This window comes from Leucoraja erinacea, chromosome 15 (assembly GCF_028641065.1).
Source record: "Leucoraja erinacea ecotype New England chromosome 15, Leri_hhj_1, whole genome shotgun sequence".
In the NCBI taxonomy this organism is placed as follows: Eukaryota; Metazoa; Chordata; class Chondrichthyes; order Rajiformes; family Rajidae; genus Leucoraja; species Leucoraja erinaceus.
In genome coordinates this window covers 41,022,225-41,034,868 of record NC_073391.1, presented here as the reverse complement: position 1 = coordinate 41,034,868, position 12,644 = coordinate 41,022,225, and the positions used below count along the sequence as shown (strand labels likewise).

The following is a 12,644-nucleotide window of genomic DNA, read 5'->3' as shown; positions in this document are numbered from 1 at the left end:
TATTCACCTCAGAGATCTCTTACCAGCATCATTTCCTGCTATAATTGAATACACCACAGTTTGATTGATAGCAGCTGCTAATACAGTTTCAACCACTGTTCCAACTGGAGCCTTTTCACTTACAGGTGGAGGCCTGAAAGACAAGAAAAATGTTCGAGGCTGAGCAAAGCTGCAACAAATCAATAGAAGTCGTGCCAAGCAAATTTAACAGCGAACGATTGCCAAATATTACAGATGTCCACCGATATATTTGGTGGGAGTGGTCTTTTGTCCGAGTGGGCTGATAAATTGTATGCTCGTCGATCCATGGGCCGGAGTCATGTAAAGGTGGCGCAGGGGGAGAGTTGATGCCTTAAGGGCCTGTCCCACTTTCACGACCTAATTCACGACCTCTGCCGAGTTTGCACTTGACTCATACTCCCAGCATGGTCATCACAAGGTCGTAGGAGGTCGTAGGTCGTGATGCTAGTCATAGGTACTCCTGGCATCAAGTAGGTCAGGGCGTTTTTTCTAGCATGATGAAAAATGTCCATGGGACAGGCCCTTTACTGCGCCAGAGACCCGGGTTCGATCCCGGTGCTTGTCTGTACGGAGTTTGTACGTTCTCCCCATGACCTGCGTGGGTTTTCTCCGAGATCTTCGGTTTCTTCCCACACTCCAAAGACGTACAGGTTTGTAGGTTAATTAGCTTGGTTTAAGTGTAAATTGTCCCTAGTGTGTGTAGGATAGTGTTAGTGTGTGGGGATCGCTGGTCTGTGTGGGCTCGGTGGGCCAAAGAGCCTGTTTCCGAGCTATATCTCAAAACAAAATTAAAAAATGCTACAAGTCAATGGAGATAAAGTGAAACCTCACTTGCCTTTGCAACCAGTTAATGGCAGATAGCTATTTTTATAGACAGATGTAAATGACTTTGAAAGGAGCATTTCTTTACTATAAAGACATTGGAACATGTAGAGAAGTTCTTGAAGTGAGACATAGAATGCTGGAGTAACCCAGCAGGACAGGCAGCATCTCTGCATAGAAGGAATGGGTGATGTTTTGAGTCGAGACAGATCAGTATGCCGGAGATAATTTGTTGCGCTGGGGAAAGATAATAAAAGTGTAACCCAGCATCTGATTAGAGCCAGCATCATCAAGGACCCACACTCTCATTTCATTCCTGCCATCAGGAAGAAGGTATAGGAGTCGGTAAACCGTGACCACCATGTTTCAAGAATAGCTTCTTCCCGAAAACCATCCTGAACATGGCAAACATCAGCTAAACGGTGAACTAAGAACTGCCTTTATTTGCACTAAGAACTTGGAGCTTGCACTAATATTGGGGTTTTGTAAGTTTTTCAACTTTTTTTTGTTTAGTTTGTTATCTACGCATTTAACGCCCTTAGACTTTATGTTGGACTTTAGAGATCCAGCACACAAAAAGGCCTTCCGCCCACCGAGTCCGCACCAACCAGCGATCACCCGGTACACTAGGACTATTCTACACACACTCGGGTCAATTTACAATTTTACCAAAGCCAGATGACCTACAAACCTGTACATCGTTGGAGTGTGGGAGGAAACCGGAGCACCTGGAGTACACTCGTTCACAGGGAGGACGTACAAAATCCGTACAGACAGCACCTGTAGTCAGGATGGAACCCGGGTCTCTGGCGCTGTAGGGCAGCAACTATACCGCTGCACCACCATGCCGCCCACAGACCTATCATGCTGCTGCAGGTAAGAATTTGATTGTAGACACAAAAAGCTGGAGTAACTCAATGGGACAGGCAGCATCTCTGGAGAGAAGGAATGGGTAACGTTTTGGGTCGAAACCCTGAGTCTCGACCCGAAACATTACCCATTCCTTTTCCCCAAAGATACTGCCTGACCCGCTGAGTTACTCCAGCTTTTTGTGTCTATCTTCAGTTTAAACCAGCATCTGCCGTTCCTTCCTACACAGAATTCTGTTTTCCGTGTGACTATAAAACACACTTGGCTATTGACTTGCTTGAAAGTCTGCAACCTCTTTGATAAAAAGCCAACATTTTTTTTGCCTGTTAATCTAAATGTAAATTGGACTTATTGCAAATCTGCCAAGTGAAATGAATGAGGTAGAAAGAGAGAGCATGGCAGCAGACTCAATGGGCCACTAAATCCGCGCCAAATTACTTGGTATCAATCCACGCTAATTGCACATTAGATGCACTTTTTAATCTTCCAACATGCTCAGCTTGTACAGAACCCCCCAGATCCCACCACTCACCTACACACTGTGGGCAATTCAGAGCGCCCAATTAACACAACAACTGGAAGATAGACACAAAAAGCTGGAGTAACTCAGCGGGACAGGCAGCACCTATGGAGAGAAGGATTGGGTGACGTTTTGGGGTCGAGACCCTTCTTCAGACTGGTTAGGGAAAAGGGAAACAAGAGATAAACAGCAAACAATGATGTAGAGAGATAAAGAACAATGAATGAAAGAAATGCCAAAAGGTAACAATGATAAAGGAAACAGGCCATTGTCAGCTGTTTGCTGGGTGAAAATGAGAAGCTGGAGCGACTTGGGTGGGGAAGGGATAGAGAGTGAAAGGGAATGCCGGGGCTACCTGCAGTGAGAGAAATCAATATTCATGCAACTGGGCTATAAGCTGCCCAAGCTAAATATGAGATGCTGTTCCTCCAATTTGCGTTTCGTCGCACCAGCTTCTCGTTCTCACCCAACGATCAGCTAACAATGGCCTGTTTTCTTTATCATAGTTACTTTTTTGCATATCTTTCATTCATTGTTCTTTTCTCTCTACATCATCGTCTATATTTCTCATTTCCCTTTTCCCTAATTCGTCTGAAGGAAGGCCTCGACCCAAAACGTCACCCGTTCCTTCTCTCCAGAAATGCTGCCAGCATTTTGTGTCACGCCTGCTTTTTATGTCTATCTTCGGTTTAAACCAGCATCTGCAGCTCCTCCCTACATAATACGATGATTTAAATGGAATAAATTATAAAGAAAATATCAGTTGTTACCACTTCGTGAAATAATCCATGTTAGGCACAAAATGCTGGAACAACTCAGCAGGTCAGGCAGCATCTCTGGAGAAAAGGAATAAGTGACGTTTCGGGTCGAAACCTTTCTTCAGCCAGAGTCAGTGGAGAGGGACATTAAAGATATGAAGAGGTATAAAGAACAAATGAATGAAACGTACAAAGTCCCTCTCCCCCGACTCACTGTCTGAAGAAGGGTCTCGACCCGAAATGTCACCTGTTCCTTCTGTCTTTGGTTCTGACCTCCTATTGTAGCGGCACGGTGGCGCAGCGGTAGAGTCGCTGCCTTACAGCGCTTACAGCTCCAGAGACCCGGCTTCCATCCTGACTACGGGTGCTGTCTGTACGGAGTTTGCACGTTCTCCCCGCGACCTGCGTGGGTTTTCTCCGAGAACTTTGGTTTCCTCCCACACTCCAAAGATGTGCAGGTTTGTAGGTTAATTGACTTGGTATAAATAGAAAATATTGACCCTAGTGTAGTGTCAATATGCGGGGTGATCGCTGGTCGGCGCAGGCTCGGTGATCCGAAAGGTCTGTTTCCACGTTGTATCGCTAAACTAAGCTACACTAAATAAAGAGGCTGCCTGACCCGCTGAGTTACTCCAGCATTTTGTGTCTATGTTTGATGTAAATTAGCAGCTGCAGTTCCTTCCTACACAATAATCCATGTTGTTGAATTCAAAATCAGAATGCGTCATCAATGCCACATATAAAGCAATACAGAATGTTCTTACTGTGAATAAATAACCACAAAACTCCAGGAAAAACTGCATAACTAAAGGCTGGAATTATGAGGCAGATTGACAAGTTTTTTACATCCACTTTATTTTGTTATACACATAAACACACACACACATATATATATATATAAAATATTTACAATATATATATAAAATATATATATTGTAAATAACAAATTTTAACTCAAATAAATATTTTGAACAAGTATCTTTCTGCTGCAAATGGAGGCCAATCTTCTCCAATAATATCAATTGCTTGAGATCTATAAGTGTGAGATAAAACAAAGTACAAAAATCGCAAATGAAGTATTTAAGGTTGTCTCACTGAGTCGACACCAACAAGGGCTCCACCCTTGTGAAGGAAGAGAGACACAAAATGCTGGAGTAACTCAGCGGGTCAGACAGCATCTCTGGAGAAAAGGAATAGGTGACGTTTCGAGATCCTTCTTCAGACAGCCTTCCTTGGTCATCGGTTGCCAGTCCTGCTCTGCTCTGGCCTTTTCCTACCTCCAATTCCCTCCCCTCTACTTTCAGTCTGAAGCAAGGTCCCGACCCGAAATGTCGCCCATCCTTTTTCTCTGGAGATGCTGCCTGACCCGCTGAGTCACTCCAGAACATTGCGTCTATCTCGAACAATTCATCACCCGTACACGCCTGAACATAGTTCCATGTTATCCCACTTCCTCATCCACTCCCTTGCACACTTGGAGGCCAATTAACCTACAAACCTGTTCGACTTTGGGACGGGAAAAGAAGCCAGAACATCCCGGAGGAAAACCATGTGATCACAGGAAGAACGTGCAAACTCCACACAGGCAGCACCCGAGGTCAGGATCGAACCAGCGTCTCCAACACTGTGAGGCAGTATTCTGTCACTCTCTGCGCCTCAGTATTATTGGAGATTATAAATAAGTTACCATTTTGTAGTCCGACTCTCTCCTGGAAGTCTTTAGTTTAGAGATACAGCACAGCTACAGGCCCTTCGGCCCACCGAGTCTGCGCTGGCCAGCAATCCCGGCACACTAACACTATCCTACACACACTAGGGACAATTTATAATCTTACCGAGCCAATTAGCCTTCAACCGTTTACATCTTTGGAGTGACAGATAAAAGTTTAACACCCGGAGAAAACCCTCACAGGTCACGGGGAGAACGTACAAACTCCATACAGACAGCACCCGTGCTCAGGATTGAACCCGGGTCTCTGGCGCTGTGAGGCAGCAACTCTACCGCTGCGCCACCATGCCTCCCTGCTGTGTATTTTCAATATTTTCTGCTTGCAGATGCCAGCTATGGCAGAGTGAAGGTGGTTAATTATTCATAGCAAGCAATGCAATGGAGATTCTTTGATATTTCAGTCCTTGGGAAATAATAGTCTGACGGATCAAAGAGAAAGTAAATGATGCTCCTGTTTTTTTTTAACCATTCTATGCTTTATGGTTTGTGATGAGAATGGCTGGCTTGATGCATTTTTCATAAGTCTTTCTCGTGATCATTACCTGGTTTATGCATTCTTCATCTCTTTCATGTATGCCACACTCTGGCAGCTATTTACAATTTATACTGGCACTTCATTTAAGTGTAAAAATGAGTCACACCTCAAAAGACAGTTCCGCAAGTCAAACGTGTTATTTCTCAAGTCGGGCGGTATGACATTTAAGTTCAAGAACTCAAACTGCTTTCAAGTCTTGGCCATAATGCCAGTAAATTCACTTTAGTTTGAATGGCAAAGCCACTGGGCCCCAGAGAGTTGATCACGGATGCTATTTACTTCAACAGTAGAGTCATACAGCATGGAGACTTGCCCACACCGTCCAACATGTCTCATCTACATTAGTCACTCCTGCCTGCATTTGGCCCATATCCCTCTAAACCTGTCCTGTCCATGTACCAAGAATAACTCAGCGGGGCAGGCAGCATCTCTGGAGAGGAGGAATGGATGACGATTCAGGTCGAGACCCTTCTTATCGACCCAAAACGTCACCCATTCCTTCTCTCCTAAGATGCTGCTTGCCCCACCAAGTTTCTGCAGCATTTTGTACCTATCTTTGGTTCTGCATCTGCAGCTCCTTCATGCACTATCCATGTACGTGTCAAATTAAATGTTGCAATAGTCCCTGCCTTAACTACCTCCTCCAGCAGCTCGTTCCATATACCCACCGCACATACCCACCCATGTCTCCTCTCACCCATGTGCCCCACTTGGACCCCCACCCCACCCCACCCCACATACCCACCACACCGCCCCCATTTCCTTCCTTTTCTCCCTCTTGCCTGCACATGATCCATAAGTTCACAAGTGATAGGAGCAGAATTCGGCCATTCGGCCCATTAAGTCTACTCTGCCATTCAATCATGGCTTGTCTATCTCTTCCTCCTAAGCACATTCTCCTGCCTTCTCCCCATAACCTCTGACACCCGTACTAATCATGAATCTATCTTTCTCTGCCTTAAAAAATATCCACTGTCCCTGCTCCATTTCATCATACTTTTATACTATTCCTTCACAGATATGTATCTCATTATCTTTAAAACCTGGGGTGAGCGCAATCTGCAAATTCCATGTCAGCAACTCTACACGCAGGTGTATCTGCAACCCGATGGTCAACTAAAAGCATTTCAAGGCCCTTGTGTTACTTATCAGCAACGTACTGCCACTTTTAGACTTTAGAATATAGAGATACCGTGTGGAAACAGGCCCTCACGAGTGTGCGCCGACCATCCTGTACACTAGCACTCACCTACACAATTTACAGAGCCTAATTAACCCACACACCTACACGTCTTTGAAATAATCATAATAATAATAATACATTTTATTTATGGGCGCCTTTCAAGAGTCTCAAGGACACCTTACAAAAATGTAGCAAGTAGAGGAAAAACATGTACACAATAAAACATGTACACAAATTAAAGACAGAATTCAATTCAAAACACAATATGAGGCAATTCAAGCACAGATGAAAAGGGAGGGGGACGTGGGGCTAAGGATAGGCAGAGGTGAAGAGATGGGTCTTGAGGCGGGACTGGAAGATGGTGAGGGACACGGAATTGCGGATCAGTTGGGGGAGGGAGTTCCAGAGCCTGGGAGGTGCCCTGGAGAAGGCTCTGTCCCCAAAACTGCGGAAGTTGGATTTGTGGATGGAGAGGAGACCGGCTGATGTGGATCTGAGGGACCGTGAGGGTTGGTAGGGGGAGAGGAGGTCAGTGAGATATTGGGGGGCCAGATGGTGGAGGGCTTTGTAGTTGATCCGGTGGGAGATGGGAAGCCAGTGAAGTTGTTTGAGGACTGGAGTGATGTGATGCCAGGATTTGGTGTGGGTGATGAGTCGGGCGGCTGCGTTCTGGACCAGTTGGAGTCGGTTGATGTAGGTTGAGCTGATGCTAAGGAGAAGTGAGTTGCAATAGTCCAGTCGGGAGGAGATGAAGGCATGGATGAGTCTTTCAGCAGCGGCAGGTGTGAGAGAGGGTCTGATTTTGGCAATGTTGCGGAGGTGAAAGAAGGAGGTTTTAATGACATGGCGGATGTGAGGCTCAAGGGAGAGGGTGGAATCAAAGATCACGCCAAGGTTGCGGGCCTGGGGAGATGGGGAGACAGTGGTGCCGTCGATGGTGAGAGTGGGGTTATTGATTTTGCTCAGTGTGGCTTTGGAGCCTATTAGGAGGAATTCTGTTTTATCGCTGTTGAGTTTGAGGAAGTTATGTTGCATCCAGGTTTTTATAACTGACAAACAGGAGTTGATATGGGAGAGGGGGGAGTTGTGGGGGGATTTGGTGCCGAGGTAGATCTGGGTTTCATCAGTGTAACAGTGGAAGTCCAGGTTGAAGTGGCGGAGTATCTGACCAAGGGGGAGGATGTAGATGATGAAGAGGAGGGGGCCGAGTACGGAGCCTTGGGGAACGCCTTGAGTGACTGTGGCTGTAGCAGAGGTTGTGGTTATGGAGAGAAATATGGGAGGAAACCGGAGAAAACTCACGCGGTCACAGGTAGAACATGCAAACTCCATACGGACAGCGCCCGTAGTCAGGACTGATCCTGGGACTCCGGCGCTGTAAGGCAGCAACTCTATCTCTGCGCCACCGTGCCACCCACATCAACCATGTAGCTAGAGGCAGCATGGTGGTCCCACCAGGCCCACGTTGTCCTGTAAACTCCCCAGTATTGATCATTAGTTTACTGAGCGTGTTCGGGCAATAACAACGAGGCACATGGGAGGGAGAGGTGGGAGGGGGGGGGGGTCACAGAGTCATATGGCACAGAAATAAGCCCTTTGGCCCAATTTGCCCGATCAAGCAACCCTATCTACGCTAGTCCCACCTGCTCGTGTTTGGCCCATATCCCACCTGAATCTTTCCAAGCCACAGATCTGTCCAAATGTCTTTTAAATATGGATATACTACCTGCCACAACTACCACCTCCGTACAGGTGGTGGGTCTGTACACCCACCACCCTCTGTGTGAAAACGTTTACCCTTAGAGGTTCCTATTAAATCTTTCCCCTCTCACCCTAAACCTATGTCCTCTGTTTCTTGATTCCCCACTGGGTAAAAGGCTCCATGCAAGGGATGAAGTCCTCGCCTGCTCAAACTCTCCCTAAAGCTCAGGCCCTTAACTACTAGCAATCCTTGTTAATCTTCTTTGCGATCTTTCAAGCTCACCATGCTCCTTCCGACAGTCGAGTCACTAAAACTGACGGCAATTCGTTGACCGACTCGGCCGTGGCTGGGTGTACGATGAGTTGGCCCGGGTGCTGGACTGCACGTAAAGCCCAGCCGGCGGGCCAGCTGAGGAGTTTTGGCCCGGGTGATGAAGCACGCAAAGTCCGGCGCCCCATCCAACTCATGAACCGATGATCGGCCATGAAAAGGAGGGGTGATGGTGTCGGCGGTAAGTGAACGTCCGAAGGTCGGACAGCTGGCCGGGCTGCCGACCGACGGGGCCACGGGCGAGGCGCTGCTGCTGCTACACTCCATTGGCTGCACAACGTCGGGACGGGTGAGGAGGGGCCGGACCCGGCACTCTGACCCGACAGTCCCCTCGACCCGAGTAGTAGCAGTCAAATACGGGACAAGGGCAGACCCGTAGGGGACAAACCAATATACGGGATGTCCCGGCTAATACGGGACAGTTGGCAACCCTAAGCCTGACTGACGAAGGCCAATGTTCCAAAAGCCTCTTTGTGCACCCTATCTACCTATCATGTCACGTTCAGGGAACTATGCACCGGTATTCCAAGATCTCTCTGCTCTACAATCTTCTTAGCTGACCATGGGTGTCTCCTGGGTGCTACTCCCTATATGGAGGATGCCTGTGCGTGACTTTATTTAACATGGGGGGGACTGATGCACAGACAGTCACCACACGGTCCTTGACAGATCAGGGTCAGGATCCAGTGGCATGGAGTCCCAGATAACCGGAGACCCTTTTCTGCTGCAGCCTTCATCCGCCTTCCCAGCCGTTGTGACGCTCCACTAAGGTCAGCCATCGTCCTCCGACTGTTCCACCGTTGAGGTCTTGGTTGGATTGCTCTTTGTCAGGGAGCTCCCCCTCGACCTTACCGCCATGGGTGGCCCTACCAGGAGCATCGCTCCAGACGGCATCGCTCTCAGGATCACAGGACCACACAAGCTTCTCCACCACGCCAAGGTGACAATCCAAGGAGAAGCTGCTCCACAATACTCTGACTGATCAAGCCTATTGCACCAAAAGCCTTCTTGACCACCCTTTCTACCTGTGATCCTGCTTTGAAGTAACTACTGTACTGCTGGATCTCTCGGCTTTACGACACTTCTCATGTTCCTGCCGTGTACTGTGAAAGTCCTGCCTTGGGTTTGACTTCCCAAAATGGTGTCGGGAGAGAGCAGCGACCTTCATGAAGTCAGAAGATGTTAGATCTCTTTAATACAAGTTTATCTCAGATCCCTTGAGAAACACATGTTATCTTGAGAGTTACAGTTGTAGTGGTAGATTTTCATATATTTCAGGTAATTAGCACCCTAGTGTCGAGTTATGCTTGTAATAAGGCTCGTACCACGATGTAAACGGAGTATCTCTTTATTTAACAACTCTGTACAACAGCAGCAACAGCAACAGCCTCATGTGCCAGCCCAGGCAACTCCCTAACTGCCACACCCCAGGGTTCCAGTCACATCCGGTTACTGGAGCCTGGCTTCTGTCACACAGGGTCCTAGTGCCCGTCTGCCCAGCCTTACACTATTTTTGCATAATACCACACCTAGCCGCTATTTGGATGAGAATGGTTGAAGGGGGTGTCTTCTAAACGCATGCAAGCTCACTCACAGAGACCTTCAGAGCTTCATCTCAGATATGGCTTCAACACACACTTTTAATGAATAAATGCTTTTTTGTTGATAGAAAACAGTACGATACATCCAAGCTTCTTCCGACTCATTACTGCAATCTTCTTCGAACTCCAGCTTATTACTTTAGACATTAGAAAGCTCCTCGTGTCTCCGTAACAATGACATGGTCGAAGGATTGACCTTCTCCATCGTCTCTCCAAACTAATCTAAAAAACTAGACTTCTGCGCAAGCATCTAAACTCCAAACACGCCCAAACACACATCATAAATCCCACCCACAATATAACGGGCAGTCTAAAATTTAAAGGCACATGCCACCCTCAATGACATGCAAAATAGGCCAAATGGCCACTACAACAGTCCAGCCACAGTAGCAGCTATGTTCTAAACAATTAATTTTGGGATGGCCATTTCAAACAGATGCTTAGCTTTTCATCTGCATATGGAAAGGGCCCAGTAGCAGGCATAAGGCTGAGATTGACACAACATGCTGGAGTAACTCAGTGGCACAGGCAGCATCTCTGGAGAGAAGGAATGGGTGACGTTTCGGGTCGAGACCCTTCTTCAGACTGACGGGTCTTGACCCGAAACGTCACCCATTCCTTCCCTCCAGAGATGCTGCCTGTGCCACTGAGTCACTGCCAGCCTCGCTCAGTTACTCTAGCGTTTTGTGTCTATCTTCAGTTTAAACCAGCATCTGCAGTTCCTTCCTACACAAACTGAGCCGTTACCTCTGTGACAACTGGTTGCCTCCATGCTTACAATGCCATGTGTTAGATTAGTTCTCATGCATATTAAGGCTATAAAATCAGTGCAGCATCAACAAATTTCTAAAACCACAATAGGCCCCTTGGTGCTAAGCATCACATCATTTGAATAAAACGTTATTATTTCTCTCTTACTGTAGTAATTCTGCTGGATCAGCGCCAGTGGAGAATGCAGCAAAGTCTATCTTCTAAATCATGAAATGTATTTCGCATTGATTTGTACCAAGATTCAGTGAAAAACTATGTTCTGAGGTGTTTAGTTCAGTTTAGTTTAGAGATACAGCATGGAAAAGAGGCCCTTCGGCCCACCTAGTCCGTGCCGACCAGTGATCCCCGCACATTAACACTACCCTACAGGTGTTGCCTGTACGGAGTTTGGACGTTTTCCCTGGGACCGCGTGGGTTTTCTCTGAGTGCTCCGGTTTCCTCCAAAAAAGAAGTCCAGGTTTGTAGGTTAAGCCCCTGTGCCACTTTCCCGAGTTACTCCCGAATTCTCCCGAGTTTTCCCCTTGATTCAAACTCGGAGAATTACGGTAATAGTCAGCCGTAGGTACTCTGGGCTTTTTTATTTTACTCGTGGACATTTTTCACGGTTGAAAAAACGTCCCGCCTTACCTGATGCCCTGAGTACCTACGGTTGGTATTACGAACCGCTACGAAATATCTACGGACGCCTACGGACTCGCTACTGACTCCTACCGACTCGCTATGGACATTCTCCGAGTTTGAAGCAAGGGGAAATCTCGGCAGAATTCATGAGTAACTCGGGAAAGTGGGACAGGTGCTTTAATTGACTTCGGTAAGAATTGAATATTGTCCCTAGTGTGTAGGATAGTGCTAATGTGTGGGGATTGCTGGTCGGCACGGGCTCGGTGGGCTGAGGGGCTTTTTCCGCGATGTATCTCCAAGCTCTGAAAAAAACCTAAACCGAGGTGAGGGTGGGTGAAGAAGTTTTTAAATCTGGAGGTGCGTGCTTTCAATCTTTTGTATCATCTGCCTGACGAAATGATTGGGGTCCCGGATTATGTTATGTCATAAAGCAATTCAGCTCATCAAGTCTACCCCGCAATCATCCCTCACTACTAACCCCATTCTCCTGCCTTCTCCCCATAACCTCTGACCCGCACAAATCAAGAATCAATCTAATTCCGACTTAAAAATATCCACTGACGTGGCCTCCACAGTCTTCTGTGGCAAAGAATTCCACAGATTCACCACCCTCTGACTGAAGAAATTTCTCCTCCTCTCCGCCCTAAAAGAACGTCCTTTAATTCTAGCGCGGAAACAGGCCCTTCGGGCCCACAACCAGCGATCCCCGCACACTGACACTCGTCCTAGGAACCATTTACATTTATATCAATCCAATTAACCTACAAACCTGTACGTCTTTAGACTGTGGGAGGAGCCCGAAGATCTCAGAGAAAAACCCAAGCGGGTCACGGGGAGAACGTCCAAACTCCGTTCAGACAGCACCCATCCCGTGTCCTGGGTCTCTGATGCTGTAAAACACCTGTCCCACTTAGGAGACCTAAACAGCAACTTCTGGTGACCTTGCCCGCCACCCAAGGTTTCTATGTCACCAGAGGTTTTGGTCACTCTCCCTAATGGTCGAAAGTGGTTTCCGTGTGGTCGAGACTTCATCTAGGTTGCTGCTATTTTTTCATCATGATTAAAACCGGCCTCGATTAAAAATAGGTTGCCGTTTTAAAAATTGATAATTTTTTATTTGCAGGTCTAGTCGAAGCCTTTATAGTCTTTATAGTCGAGGAAGGTTTTCAACATATGCATGG

General features: G+C 47.1%; 1 protein-coding gene across 1 annotated transcript in view; it reads right to left on the bottom strand.

Moving 5' to 3' along the window:
• pcdh15b (protocadherin-related 15b) overlaps positions 1-12,644 on the bottom strand; it is a 1,024,406-nt gene that overhangs the window by 109,976 nt on the left and 901,786 nt on the right. Inside the window, 1 exon segment of the mRNA XM_055647246.1 lies at positions 24-133. Within this exon segment, the coding sequence (XP_055503221.1) occupies positions 24-133 (110 nt within the window).